The sequence below is a fragment of the Grampus griseus genome (genome assembly GCF_964374135.1).
Source record: "Grampus griseus genome assembly, chromosome: 17".
Taxonomy (NCBI): Eukaryota; Metazoa; Chordata; class Mammalia; order Artiodactyla; family Delphinidae; genus Grampus; species Grampus griseus.
The window spans coordinates 48,440,405-48,456,196 of record NC_139011.1 but is presented as its reverse complement, the minus strand read 5'-3'; the positions used below and the strand labels follow the sequence as shown (position 1 = coordinate 48,456,196).

At 40.5% G+C, this 15,792-nt stretch overlaps 1 protein-coding gene across 1 annotated transcript; it reads left to right on the top strand.

Annotated features, from left to right (window-relative positions):
* Positions 1-8,038: 8,038 nt before the first annotated feature.
* LOC309835640 (UDP-N-acetylglucosamine--peptide N-acetylglucosaminyltransferase 110 kDa subunit-like) lies at positions 8,039-11,179 on the top strand (the record flags this gene model as incomplete). Its single annotated transcript, XM_082675248.1, has 1 exon — positions 8,039-11,179. The coding sequence occupies one exon, from the start codon at positions 8,039-8,041 to the stop codon at positions 11,177-11,179; it is 3,141 nt and encodes a 1,046-aa protein (XP_082531374.1).
* Positions 11,180-15,792: the final 4,613 nt, after the last annotated feature.

Genomic DNA, 15,792 nt, shown 5'->3' with positions numbered 1-15,792 from the left:
TTCAACCAAAAAACTCACAAGGTATACAAAGACATGGAAAAGTATGGTCCATTTAAGAAAACAAATTAATTGATGAAACCATCCCTAAGGAAGCCCAGACTTTTCTCCATTGCATATTCTTGCCTCCTTTGTCATAGATTCATTGACCATAAGTGCATGGGTTTCTTTCTGGGCTCTCTATTCTGTTCCAGTGATGGATGTTTTTGTGCCGGTACCATACTGTTTTGATTACTGTAGGTTTGTAGCACAGTCTGAAGCCAGGGAGCATGATTCCTCCAGTTGTGTTCTTCTTTCTCAAGACTGTTTTAGCTATTCAGGATCTTTTGTGTTTCCATACAAACTTTAAAATTATTTGTTCTAGGTCTGTGGAAAATGCCCTTGATATGTTGATACAGACTGCATTGAATGCGTAGATGTCCTTGGGTATGATGGTCATTTTAACAATATTAATTCTTCCAATCCGTGACCATGGTATATCTTTCCAGCTGTTTGTGTCATCTTTCATTTCTTTTATGAGAGTCATATAGTTTCCTGGGTACAGGTCTTTTACCTCCTTAGGCAGGTTTATTCTTATGTATTTTATTCTTTTTTATGCGATTGTAAATGGGATTGTTTCCTTAATTTCTCTTTCTGATAGTTCACTGTGAGTGTATAGAAATACAAAATTTATATATAGAAATCTATTGTATCCTGCAAATTTACCAAGTTCATGTTTGAGCTCGAATAGTTTTTTGATGGTGTCTTTCAGATTTTCTATGTATCATGCCATCTGCAAACAGTGACAGTTTTACTTTTGCCTTTCCATTTTGGAGTCCTTTTATTTATTTATTTTTTCTTGTCTGATTGCTGTGGCTAGGACTTCCAAAACTCTGTTCAATAAAAGTGATGAGAGTGGGCATCCTTGTCTTGTTCCTGATCTTAGGGGAAATGCTTTCAGCTTTTCACCATTGAGTATGTTAGCTATGGGCTTGTCATATATGGCCTTTATTATGTTGAGGTATATCCCTGTATGCCCACTTTCTGGAGAGTTTTTACCATGAATGGATAGTGAAGTTTTTCAAAACTTTTTCTGCATCTATTGAGATGACCGTATGGTTTTTAGTCTTCAATTTGTTACTGTGATGATAGGAGACCTAAGACAGCTACAGAGGCTAAGTGACCTTTCCTTCCCTGAATGGGTAGGTATCCTTGTTCTGCCTTCTAATTGAGTTAGTACCTGAGTAAAGAACTGCCAGGTGTCATTTAGTTCACAATACACTGCTGTGGCAATATAGAAATGAATTTGCCTAAGTCATTTGGCTTTTCTCAATTATAGTAAATGAATATACTGAATGAATACTTCAACTTAAGGAAATGTTCTTAAAAATATATTAATGTAGGCAACTTCAGTGGAGAACTGAAATCAAAACAAAACATTCAGGTAAAGGGTTGAAATAAAAGTACACTCAGTTGTATCCAGTTTCCTCTTGTAAATCTCTCTTTTTAATTTGAGTGGACAGTCACTTGAGAATATCTGACTTGGGGCTAAGGAAATCTAAGCCTTCTTGGCCACACTGTATTCTCTTATGTCATTTACTAAAGACACCAGTTGGGTTGCTGAAAAAAGCGTGGGAAAAATCAATCCCTCACATCCAAAGGGCGGCTCTTGAAAATATGTGTGTTGTTGTAGTTATTTTGCTCTTCTGGCCTCAGAAGTTCTAATCTTAACCTTAGCCTCTCATGGAGAGAGACTTTGTAAACCAATTCCCACATGACTCATTATGTGACTGTTGAAAAAGAGAAACCTAGCTCTTTTCCTGTGCTTTCAACCAGTTATCTTCTTCAAAAATCTGTTTGGATTGTTATACCTTAATCTTGCCTGGCAAGGGACTTATGGGAAGGTTCTTATTGTTTGAAAGTTTGGTGCCAGTATCTGCAAAGAAAGAAGAAAGATGTGTTTATGAAACATCCCAATAGTGAAGGTGTGTGAAAGCAACTTTTGAAAAAGTTAATCTGTCAGAGTTTAGCCGTATTATTACATTTTATTTTATTCATTGAAAATAAATAATTATCAATGAATCCTTTCTAGATTTTCTAGTTTCCCAAAGTTCCCTGTATTCACATTCTAAGAGGAAAAACGGTATTTTAAGTCACTGCTCTCCACCTTATATTATTTATAATCACTCCTCGTGACCTCTTCCTTCCAAGAAACTTGATCCTGAGAAGTGTCCTTTGTTTGTCTTTGTGGAATAAGTGATGAGGATGCATCCTGGAGACCTGTGAGATGTTTAACTTGTGGCATAATGAAACTAGGATGGAGAGTTCTGGAAAGATCTGGAAAGGTGGCTGGTAGAGTGTGGCCAGATGTGGTGGGAGAAGAGAGACGTACAGAGAGAGGGAGAGGAAATTTTCAGAGGGAGAAAATGAAACAAATAATTAAATAAGTTTTGTTGTGTGGTGTGGGACGCAAGCCTTTCTCTCCCCCTTTCCTTCACAATGTCTTTGTTAAAGACTGTGTTTTTCATTAGTTTTACTAAGATAGGATTTGCCGTTTTGTTTGGATACTGAGAATGGACCCATGGAAACAGTTACATTTGGGTTATCTCTGACTGTCTTTAATGAAGAACATAAATATTGGCCACACTATGCACATGCTATCACCATGCCTTTTTTGTTCTCTGTTCATATATCTAAGTCCTCTTCTTTCTTTAAGGTCAATCTCAAATCTCATCTGAAATGTACATTTATTGATAGATTCAACGCATAATGAACTGTCCCTTCTTTGTCCTCCTTAGGCTCTGATTATTTATAAAAACTCATTTTTGAACTTAGAGACTGTCCAATGTGATATATTAGTTATTTCATCAGCATATGTTATATCCTCAACACAATTATACGCTTTTGTGGGGCTGGGATCATACATTCTGTAATTTTTCTCAGTTCTTACACTTACTTTGATAAAAAGCGCATTCATTCATCTAAACATCATTTATTGGGTGTTAATTAAATATCTCAACTCAGTAAATATTGTTTGAATGAATGCATGCATGAATGAGGGAGTGTGCAATAGGTAGCCTAATGTACCGCCCAATGTGAGAAAACCAAAAACATAAACACAAAAGCAAGCCAAAAAGTGGACCAGGACTTTCTGTAAAATATCCTGCTTTTTGTTGGATGATGCCATGAAAATCAAGATGCTCCTGAAAGGTCTTAATAGCTGACCAAGAATAGTAAACAATTGAAATTCTCTCAGGCTTCTTCAACCCTATCACTGGACACATTTATACCTCTCAGGAGTGGTATTAAAAGAAGAGATTAATAAAGCTTTTATAGATGAGTTGATAAATCTCTAAATATTTAAGTCTTCATTACCTGCTAGGTTTTCTCTATTTTGGGTTTCCAAAAGATTTCAATAAACCACAGGATAATTAAAAATTAGACATTATCTTTCTTACCTTGATGTTTTTTGATGGTAAACACCTTTTTATTGTCTCCATAGTGCTGCCCAATTTCCACCAGTACAGTACTTAAGTGAATTTTGCTCTGGATGTTGAATATTACTTAAATAACTAAAGTAACTTCCTCAGAATTATTATTCTATTCTGGTTAGGATACTATCTGCTCTGGTTTGTTAAAATTTCCCTTTAGAGTGGTTTTAATTTTGTTTCTGATAGGGTCCTAGGATTTATTGCCACACCCATCCTGCATCTGTTTTTCTTTGAATTACTCTCCTTGCAGTTTCTGATTCATACAGGGCCTTACAGGTTAGTGACAACCTGGCCATCACAACGCTGGGAAGGAGAGGCCTACTTTTCAGAGGTGTTGATGTTTTCTGTACCTGAAGGTTTTCAAGAGATATCAATCTTCCTCACCACCGCCCTTGGCCCTCTTAATGGACTAAGCAGTTCCTCATGAAATTTCTGTAGGATATCTGTACCAACTTCTCAATATCGTTCCATCCTGAGTCTATAAATTCCTGGCCTCAAGGTAATGTTAGATTTCTAGCTCCAGCCCCTATTTACATAAGGCCTATACTAAGGAATGGAACCCACAGACATCAGTCCGCTCTTCTTTCTCTGGATTTAATTTCTCTGTTACTTTCTGAAACATGCAGGTGTTCCTTTCTTTCTTTTAATCTCAGCTATGTCCTTTTAACTTTTTCAAAATTGACCCAGAATTTACGTGTGTCTCCAGTAAGAGTACATTAAATTGAGCTTAGTCTGCTATTCTACTGGCATATTTGAGATCCAGATAATTTGCTACTTAACTGGATTCAATGACCTGTATATTTCAGGCATCTAAAACTCAGCATGTTCCAAATTTCCCTCCTTATATTTAGTAATTTTCTTGGGAATCTGGATGACATAAAATGGAATAAAGTTAGTGAGTGGCCCAGGAATGCCTGAAAGTTTGTTTGTCAGAGTGGCCAGGGAAAGTTAAGCAAGGAAGAAAAGCAAATGAAAAACAGAATCCCATTATTATGGCTGAGTTTACTCCCAGGATTCCATGCAGAGCTCTCTGTAGAGCTGGGTTGGGTTATAACTTATGCCAGAGCTCTACATGGGGCTGACACCATCTCATGCCAAGCTCTCAGTTCTGGGCTAACGTCATCTCTTGTCCACTCTGTGGAGTGGAAACTTTGGAGGAATGGCCAATGTGTTCCGTGGTGTAGGAAGAGGGAAATTGTGAATGTGACTTTCTAAATTGTGGAGGAACTAACCACTGTAAATGTGCCTTGAACTATGTTGTTTAATTTGACCAGTCAGATCAATGACTTTCCCCTTGAATGAAATGCTGCTACGTATATGAGCAGAAAAACAAAACTGGTATAAGGAATAGATAGCTAGTGGGAAGCTTCCGCATAGCACAGGGGGATGCGCTCGGTGCTTTGTGACCACCTAGAGGGGTGGGATAGGGAGGGTGGGAGGGAGGGAGATGCAAGAGGAAGGAGATATGGGGACATATGTATAACTGATTTACTTTGTTATAAAGCAGAAACTAACACACCATTGTAAAGCAATTATACTCCGATAAAGATGTTACAAAAAAAACTGGTATAAGGAGATGGAGAGACTGGGAGTCTTATTTTCCCACCAATTAACTTTGCCTCTGACCATGACCTTCCCTTTGAGTCTCCTAGACCTTGGGGATGATCGCAGCCCCTTGGGTTGTGTGACGGCAACCCCATCTTCACTAGAACCTCTATAGTTAACTTTGATTTTTCCCACTCCGTCTATCCATCCCATGTATGCAGTCAGACATTTGATCATGGACTTTTCCTGACAAAATATGCTTGAATATAACCATTTCTTTTCACTCCCACTGCTACTGCTATTGTCACTGCCTTAACTAGGGCTTTATCTTTTAAGTTCTTTATATAAATATATAAATATCTATATATAAATATAATATACAAATAAATAAAATATAATATTAATTCTGATGATTTTAAAGTCTTTTCTTGATAAAGACTTTTCCTGATAAAGACACACAATATCTTATATAAATATTTTTGTATTATCTGTTCCTTTCTTAGAATTTTAGCCATATGATTCTATCTCTTGGTTTGTCTAGAACTTTTTGATTGAATGCTGGCTATTTTATTTGGCTTTTTTTGTTTTTCTCAGTGCAAACGTTGTTTTGCTTCAAAATATTTTATTCTACCTGGAAGTAGCAAATCTTCAAATTACAATTTTTTAAATGCTTTCAAATATCAATACTATAGGTGTCACAAAACCTAGAAAAATGACATTTAAAAATGAACTACTGCCAGATGTGTCTCTATAAAACTTTTCCCCCACTCTTTTAGCTATATATTCTTTAACTGCCTCCTCATACGACAGTTTATGTATTTTCGAAATAAAATTTTAAGAAATAAACTTTGTAGTTTTTAGACATAGATTTCTTGTAGCATGGTTGATTAGAATTTGCTTCTAGTTATTAATAGTTTAGAAAAGTTTATTTCAGCTTCACAATTTATTACTGATAATGTCACATTAACTTTCGTTGTTAACTTTGAGAAAACCTCTATGGATTACTTCCTCATAAGTATTTACTATTATAAATGCATTACTGATTTCAGTACTGCTATAGGTTTGTGCATTACAGGGATTCTGATAAAATACTCATTCATACCATTCCATTACACACATTGTTGATGGAGTATATTCATTCATTCATTCATTTATTTATTTATTTATTTATTTATTTATTTTTGGCTGTGTTGGGTCTTCGTTGCTGTGCGCAGGCTTTCTCTACTTGCAGGGACTGGGGGCTACTCTTTGTTGCGGTGCACAGGCTTCTCATTGCGGTGGCTTCTCTTGTTGCAGAGCACGGGCGCTAGGCACGGAGGCTTCAGTAGTTGTGGCTCGCAGGCTCAATAGTCGTGGCTCACGGGCTCTAGAGCACAGGTTCCGTAGTTGTGGCACACCGGCTTAGTTGCTCCGTGACATGTGGGATCTTCCCGGACCAGGACTCGAACCCTTGTCCCCTGCATTGGCAGGTGGCTTCTTAACCACTGCGCCATCAGGGAAGCCCCTGGAGTATATTCTTGACAGAAGAAAATTTCCGTTTTGACTAAGCATTGATGAGAACTGAATCTTTGACTTATCTTTCACATGCCTGATGATTGAAATAATTTTCCACAGATTAGCTTCTGGTTTTGTACTTTTCAGTTCTTTTTTTCTTCTTCAAACGCACATGCTTTGAGAGCTGTGAAGTGCAAGACATGGCTATATTGTAAGGTGGTTTTTGTCCTTATGCTTCTATGTCTTGTGCTAGGTTAAGTCAGTAGAGTAGTCAGTATGAGTACTGGAAGTTATTCCTGTAATGGGATAGTATATAGTCAATTACATATGGCGGTGTCTGAAAATCACATAATAGCCTCACTTAAAACATCTCCTTAGGGCTTCCCTGGTGGCGCAGTGGTTGAGAGTCCACCTGCCGACGCAGGGGACACAGGTTCGTGTCCCGGTCCGGGAAGATCCCACATGCCGCGGAGCGGCTAGGCCTGTGAGCCATGGCCGCTGAGCCTGTGCGTCCAGAGCCTGTGCTCCACAATGGGAGAGGCCACAACAGTGAGAGGCCCACGTACCACAGAAAAAAGAAAATCTCCTTAGCCAGATTTCAAAAAAGCCTGTGGCCATTCCAATATGATCCAACATAGCGGAATACGATAGAAGGAAAATTGGCAAAGAAAGAGACGCTGGTCTTACCTGATGGAAGTTAAAATATCTCACTTTTGACAATTTTGCAAAAACTTATAATTCCATGAACTAATTTCTAGGGTTCTTCACAGGACCTAAAAAGGAACCCATAGAGTTGTGGAACAACAATAGAAGCTGCTGTGATGAGAAGCCCAGGCACCGCAACAAAGAGTAGCCCCCGCTCGCCACAACTAGAGAAAGTCTGCACGCAGCATTGAAGACCCAACGCAGCCAAAATAAAAATAAATAAATAAAGATAAATTTAATTTTAAAAAAGTAATACTCAGGTTTGAGGCATGAGAAGTATGATGAGGAGAAATTAGCTAATCCTTTCAGAACTTTTAAAATATCAAACTCAGTCTCTAAGATTTTAGCATTATATACAACATTGGTTACTTATTAGTGGTTTGGGAAGGCCAATTTAAAATTTTCTGATCTTACTGTATTGAAATTCACGGCCCTAATGTTTTCCACATTGACTATATGAATGATGAAGTAAAGTCAATCATGTATTTCCTTTCCAACTGGACAGAAAACAAAATTTTAAAAAGTGTTTGGACTACTGACTTTTGATTTCTTCTAAGGCAAGTGTATAGGTAATTTTTATTCCCTGATTAGGAGAAAAATGGTGGAAGAGGGCAGGGTTAAGAATTAAGATTTCAAGAGCGTGAGAGGTAGATGGCCAACCAGAGTTCCTAAGTTTCAGTGCGTGTAACTGTTGCCACCGCTTAAGCCTGCCAAAGCAGTGGTATGGCTGCTGCCCTCGTATTTGCTACCTCTAGAAACATTCTTGCCAGTAGTGGCAGCAGCGGGACTCAATTACCCCCTTTTCTCACTCTCTCCAGAAGCTCCAGATGGCGTCTTCTGTGGGCAACGTGGCCGACAGCACAGAACCAACAAAACGTATGCTTTCCTTCCAAGGGTTAGCTGAGTTGGTACATCGAGAGTATCAGGCAGGAGATTTTGAGGCAGCTGAGAGACACTGCATGCAGCTGTGGAGACAAGAGCCAGACAATACTGGAGTACTTTTATTACTTTCATCTCTACACTTCCAGTGTCGAAGGCTGGACAGATCTGCCCACTTTAGTACTCTGGCAATTAAACAGAACCCTCTTCTGGCAGAAGCCTATTCGAATTTGGGGAATGTGTACAAGGAAAGAGGGCAGTTGCAGGAGGCAATTGAGCATTACCGGCGTGCATTGCATCTCAAACCAGATTTCATCGATGGTTATATTAACCTGGCAGCCGCTTTGGTAGCAGCAGGCGACATGGAAGGGGCAGTACAAGCTTACGTCTCTGCTCTTCAGTGCAATCCTGATTTGTACTGTGTTCGCAGTGACCTGGGGAACCTGCTCAAAGCCCTGGGTCGCTTGGAAGGAGCCAAGGCATGTTATTTGAAAGCAATGGAGACGCAACCGAACTTTGCAGTAGCTTGGAGTAATCTTGGCTGTGTTTTCAATGCACAAGGGGAGATTTGGCTTGCCATTCATCACTTTGAAAAGGCTGTCACGCTTGACCCCAATTTTCTGGATGCTTATATCAATTTAGGAAATGTCTTGAAAGAGGCACGGATTTTTGACAGAGCTGTGGCAGCTTACCTTTGTGCCCTAAGCTTGAGCCCAAATCATGCAGTGGTACATGCCAACCTGGCTTGTGTATACTATGAGCAAGGCCTGATGGATCTGGCAGTAGACACCTACAGGCGAGCTATTGAATTGCAACCACATTTCCCTGATGCTTACTGCAACCTAGCCAACGCTCTGGAAGAGAAGGGCAGTGTTGCCGAAGCAGAAGAGTGTTATAATACAGCTCTGCGGCTGTGTCCCACCCATGCAGACTCTCTGAATAACCTAGCCAATATCAAAGGAGACCAGGGAAACTTTGAAGAGGCAGTTCGCTTGTATTGTAAAGCATTAGAAGTCTTCCCAGAGTTTGCTGTTGCCCATTCAAATTTAGCAAGTGTATTGCAGCAGCAGGGAAAACTGCAGGAAGCTCTGATGCATTATAAGGAGGCTGTTCGAATCAGTCCTACCTTTGCTGATGCCTACTGTAACATGGGAGACACTCTAAAGGAGATGCAGGATGTTCAGGGAGCCTTGCAGTGTTATACTCGTGCCATTCAGATTAACCCTGCACTTGCGGATGCCCACAGCAATCTGGCTTCCATCCACAAGTATTCAGGGAATATTCCAGAAGCAATTGCTTCTTATCGCACTGCTCTGAAGCTTGAACCTGATTTTCCTGACGCTTATTGTGATTTGGCTCATTGCCTGCAGATTGTCTGTGATTGGACAGACTATGATGAGCGAATGAAGAAGTTGGTCAGCATTGTGGCTGACCAGCTGGAGAAGAATAGGTTGCCTTCTGTGCAGCCTCATCATAGTATGCTCTATCCTCTTTCTCATGGCTTCAGGAAGGCTATTGCTGAGAGCCATGGGAACCTCTGCTTGGATGAGATCAGTGCCCTTCATAAACCACCGTACGAACATCCAAAAGACTTGAAGCTCAGTGATGGTCGACTGCGTGTAGGATACGTGAGTTCTGACTTTGGGAATCATCCTACTTCTCATCTTATGCAGTCTATTCCAGGCATGCACAATCCTGATAAATTTGAGGTATTCTGTTATGCCCTGAGCCCAGATGATGGCACAAACTTCCGAGCGAAGGTGATGGCAGAAGCCCATCATTTCATTGATCTTTCTCAGATTCCATGCAATGGGAAAGCAGCTGATCGCATCCATCAAGATGGTATACACATCCTTGTAAATATGAATGGTTATACCAGGGGTGCTCGAAATGAACTCTTTGCTCTCAGGCCAGCTCCTATTCAGGCAATGTGGCTGGGCTACCCTGGGACCAGTGGCGTGCTTTTCATGGATTATATCATCACTGATCAGGAAACTTCACCTGCTGAAGTTGCTGAGCAGTATTCTGAGAAACTGGCTTATATGCCCCATACTTTCTTTATTGGTGATCATGCTAATATGTTCCCTCACCTGAAGAAGAAGGCAGTCATCGATTTTAAGTCCAATGGGCACATTTATGACAATCGGGTTGTGCTGAATGGCATCGACCTCAAAGCATTTCTTGATAGTCTCCCAGATGTGCAGATTGTCAAGATGAAATGTCCTGATGGAGGAGACAACGCAGACAGCAGTAATACGGCTCTTAATATGCCTGTCATTCCTATGAATACTATTGCAGAGGCAGTTATTGAAATGATTAACAGAGGACAAATTCAGATAACAATTAATGGATTCAGTCTTAGCAATGGACTGGCAACTACCCAGATCAACATTAAGGCTGCCACTGGAGAGGAGGTTCCCCGTACCATTATTGTAACCACACGTTCTCAGTACGGGTTACCGGAAGATGCCGTTGTGTACTGTAACTTCAATCAGTTATATAAAATTGACCCATCTACTTTGCAGATGTGGGCAAATATTCTGAAGCGTGTTCCCAATAGCGTACTGTGGCTGTTGCGTTTTCCAGCAGTAGGAGAACCTAATATTCAACAGTATGCACAAAATATGGGCCTTCCCCAGAAGCGTATCATTTTTTCACCTGTTGCTCCTAAAGAGGAACATGTTCGGAGAGGCCAGCTGGCTGATGTCTGCTTGGACACTCCACTCTGTAATGGACACACCACAGGGATGGATGTCCTTTGGTCAGGGACACCCGTGGTGACTATGCCAGGAGAGACTCTTGCTTCCCGAGTTGCAGCTTCCCAGCTCACTTGTTTAGGCTGTCTTGAGCTTATTGCTCAAAATAGACAAGAATATGAAGACATAGCTGTGAAACTGGGAACTGATCTAGAATACCTGAAGAAAATTCGTGGCAAAGTCTGGAAGCAGAGAACATCTAGCCCTCTGTTCAACACCAAACAATACACAATGGACCTAGAGCGGCTCTATCTACAGATGTGGGAGCATTACGCAGCTGGCAACAAACCTGATCACATGATTAAGCCTGTTGAAGTCACTGAGTCGGCCTAAATAATGACTGTGTGCACAAGAGAATTACCCTGTACCTGAGCCTCAACCTTCCGGGGGAAAGGGAACTACTTTTTCCTTATCTGTACAATACCATGCTGCAGATGGGTGACAGACAATGATAAGAAATAGCACAGCCAGACTTGCTTCCTGCATGATCATGATCACGATAGGGAGAGACACAAGAGATGGGAAACTGCTGTTCCACAAGGAGTCTCCATAGAATTTTGCAGCAGCCAGGTGTCTGGAAGGTCTGGAAGGTAAGTCTGGAAGGTCTGATCTCCCTTGGTCTTCCATGGGATGGATGGTTAGTGTGGAAGGGAGATAGAGATTGCCCAGCCGTTTTGTGATTATCATGGATTGATTGAGTCCTCTGAATTAATATTTTTCTTTATATTTTGGGTATTGGAGCTTTTAAAAATGTTTGGTTTCAGGTATTTTTATTCATGTGAAGTGTGTATGATTCTCTTGAGATAAGCTTTTAAGCTAAAATATTCCTTGTTTTAGTTTCTGAACTCGACAGATAAATGGGGACTTTGCTGGTATAGTCTTTTTATAGGTTTTGTAAACCACTTGAGCCTATATCAGTCATTTTAGTGTCTGACATAATGTTCGGAACTATCAGTGCTTTGTTGGTTTATAGATGATGGCTTAAATTCTTTTCCTGGTCCGTTTCCTTCTTCCCTTCCGCCCACTTTAAAAATTCTCCTGTAACTTGGCTAACAAAAAACCAAGTCTGATTCAAAACCTCCCAGAGTGTTTCTCTTAACCGCATCATCTGGTGCCAAATGAAGATTCTTAGGAGTGATTATTAATTCTGAAGGGCACAGTTGTGGTACTGTCACTGATGATAATAATAATGGATTTTTGGCCTAGAGTTTTGACCTATTTCACCAGTGTTTTACCGTTGACTGCCCCTCTATGCTGCTTCCAAAAGTCATAGTGTGTGTTGAGATTTTTACTTTCATTTCTAATGTTTGTTTGTTTGTTTTAGTGAGTCCTGTTCTACCTTTTTCTTTCAGCAGAAATGAAATCCCAGGTAAGTATAAGTATTCAAATATTTGATCAGTAAGTCACAGTTATCTCCAGTACATTAAATAACTTTCATCAAAAAACATGTTATAGGTAAAAAGCTCTGAAGGACCAGCTATGTATATGATAATTATGTTTCAGACCTTCTAGGGTATTATATATAATAACTTGTCTTCTGGACGTGGTCTTGAAGTCTTTATGGATTCAGTCTCAGTAGTAGCGAACTGCACTGCTACTTGGTTTGGAGTACAAATTAGACTTTAGCCCTCCTGGAGGTTGAGTTTTTGGTATTGAAAACCATAGGAATGAAATTATTGTATTTCAACAAAGGATCGAGGGCTTGAGGCTTAAACAAGGCAACATACGTGTGGGAAGCAGTCAGCCTTGAGGGCAGGTAAGGACATGCCAGGCATGCCGCCGCTGCTCGAAGGGACTGTCCCTACTTGTTCCCCTCCTTGTTCCATTCCATGGGAGATAAATCACCAGAGCCCAGAGATCAGAAAGAATGTAAAATGAGACAAGCAAAGCTGTCTCCCCCCTGCACATGCAGGTTATTTTTGATGCTTCTGGGTTTATGGGTTTCCTCCCAGGGAAGTTAACCTTGAGCCGAGACAGTCTGTAGATAATGTAAACCACCATCTGGCAACCTTCCGATTTCTAGTCTATATAATCTGCAACTGTAGCATAATAAAATTTGCCTTGCAACCATCAGTTGTCTTGGTCCTTCTGACCCCATCCGTCGGTGCTACTTCAGTTCCTTACCCCTTCCCTTCTGACCCTGGGCGGTGAGATCCTCTTTCTCCGGCTGGTCCGCGGCAAGTGGCACTCGAACAGGGACCTGAAGCGTGAAGGCAATTAAAAGAAAAAGAAAGTGCAGGTAAGAGAACCCTTATGCAAAATATGTGTGGCCACCAGTAAAAGTGAAACGAATAGAGGCATAAGGCAATAGTCAGAAGTAAAATAAGATGGGGCAAAAGGGCTCAAAGATGTATGAATTATTTGCTCAGGTTTTACTTTTGATGCTTAGAGCTCGGGGTAATAAAGTTTCTGAACTTTATTGTTGACTGAATTTTTACAGCATATCCATGGTGTATCTCCCTGGTTTCCTGATGGCGGCTCTGTTGACATAGAAATCTGGCAGAAAGTTGGAGAAGATTTAAAAAATTATTACGAGTCTCGAGGGCCTACTCATACTCCTGTTGTTACATACAGTTTGTGGAATCTGATAAAAATATGTTTAGATTCTTCTCATGATAGTGTTGATTTGAATGTAAAGTCAGAAAAACATAAGCCTCTGACAGAAGGAGAGACTGTATTATCAACTACTGTGTCGCCACTTCCTAAACCGAAAGAGCTAATTAATTTAAATATTTTAGATGAAGAGGAACATTTTGACTTAACAGATGAGGCTTGTAAACATAAAAGAGAGAAATATCCTGAGGATGATTTTCTAATGGCTGTGATAGATAAGTCAGTGAAAAAGCTGCAGGTTAATAAGGACTGTCTTCCTCAAAAATCTACATCTGTAAAAATGCTCAGTCCCTTGCAGCGCGCTGTACAAGGAGCAATAAAACGAGGAGAAGATCCTATTTTCTGTTGTCCCGTCATAGAAAGACCTGATCCTAATAATCCTCAACAAGCTACTAGGGAGCATCAGTCTCTCCCTTTGAAAGTTTTGAAAGATTGAAAATCTGCCTGTGCTCAATATGGGCCCACTGCTCCTTTTACTACTGCTATGGTTGACAGGAGAAGCTCTTCCCCCCGCTGATTGGAAGTCTATTGCACGAGCTTGTTTAAATGGTGGAGATTATCTAATATGGAAGTTTGATTTTTATGAACGGGCTGCTGAACAAGCAGAAAAGAATGCTGCCCATAATATTCCAGTTGATTATCATATGCTGATTGGGGAAGGACAATATCTTTCTTTACAAGATCAATTAACTTATCCTTTTGTTGCTTATCCTCAAATAAATCATTTGGCATTACAAGCCTGGAGGAAATGTCCTTCTACACACAAAACTGAAGATCTTTCAAAACTTAGACAGGGACCTGATGAACCATATGCTGATTTTGTAGATAGGGTGTCACAGGCGGTGGGGAGACTCATTGTGGACGGACTCACTGGTACAATTGTAGTTAAGCAACTTGCTTTTGAAAATGCTAATAATGAGTGTCAGGCTGCGATTCGACCTTGGAGAAAACGGGGAACATTGGAGGATTATATTCACCTTTGTGCAGACATTGGGCCTACTTATATACAGGGTGCTGCTGTGGCTGCAGCATTAACTAAAGTGGGGTTTAAAAACAATCAAAAGAAAACAAAGACTTGTTTTAAATGCGGAAAGGCAGGTCCTTTTGCTAGAGAATGTAGATCTTTTAATTCTAACCCTAGTCCTTCCTTCCCTACTCAAAAACCTCCAGATGGTCAGAAAATCCCTGGTTTATGCCCTAAATGCAATAGGGGAAAACATTGGTCACAAGATTGTTGCTCAGTGGCCCACAAGGATGGGCCACCACTGTCGGGAAACTCTTCCCAGGGCCTTCCCCGGCCCCAACAAATAATAAGCGCAATGTCTGTGTATCCTCCTCAAATTATCAATCAGACATTAACCAAAAACAAAAACATACAATATCCTCGCTCTCCAGAGCAACACCAGGAAGCGCAGGACTGGAGCTCAGTACCTCCGCCCGATATGTATTAACTCCTGAAATGGGTCCTCAGGCCCTCTCTACGGGCATCTGTGGACCTTTACCCAAGGGTTTGATGGGACTATTATTGGGAAGAAGTAGTGTCACCATGAAAGGTTTAACTGTTATGCCAGGAGTCATAGATTCTGACTACGAAGGAGAAATAAAAGTCATGGCACAAACTATTAAAAATATAATAACTATTTCTCCTGGTGATAAAATGGCACAATTGCTACTTTTGCCCTTTGTACCTCATGGACAAATTTTACAACATCAAAAGAGAGAAACAAAGGCTTTTGGATCGTCTAATGCTGCCTACTGGATTCAGAAGATAGGGAAAGAACGTCCAGAAATGAAATGAACCATTAATGGAAAGGTTTTTTCAGGTTTGTTAGACACTGGAGCTGATGTCTCTGTTATGACGCAGGTACACTGGCCTAAACGTTGGCCCATTAGTCCTACTATTACAGAACTTCACGGAATAGGACAAAGTTCTTCTCCTATGCAAAGTAGTCAGTTTTTTTTATGGCAAGATAGTGAGGGCCATTCAGGATATTTCCAGCCTTATGTTTTGCCTGGGCTGCCTTTAAACCTCTGGGGCCGAGATATATTAGAAGAAATGGGAGTATTACTTTATAGTCCAAACTCTCAAGTCTCTAATATGATGTTGGATCAAGGATTTCTTCCCACAAAAGGGCTGGGAACAAATCAACAAGGAACTGTCTGTCCTATTGATGTGAAAATAAAAAATGATAGACAAGGTTTGGGTTTTTCTTAGGGGCCTTGGATTCTCCACTCACTGCTGATCCAATTACTTGGCTGACTGATGACCCTGTATGGGTGGACCGATGGCCCCTCACAAACGAGAAATGAGAAGCTGCAGAACAATTAGTACT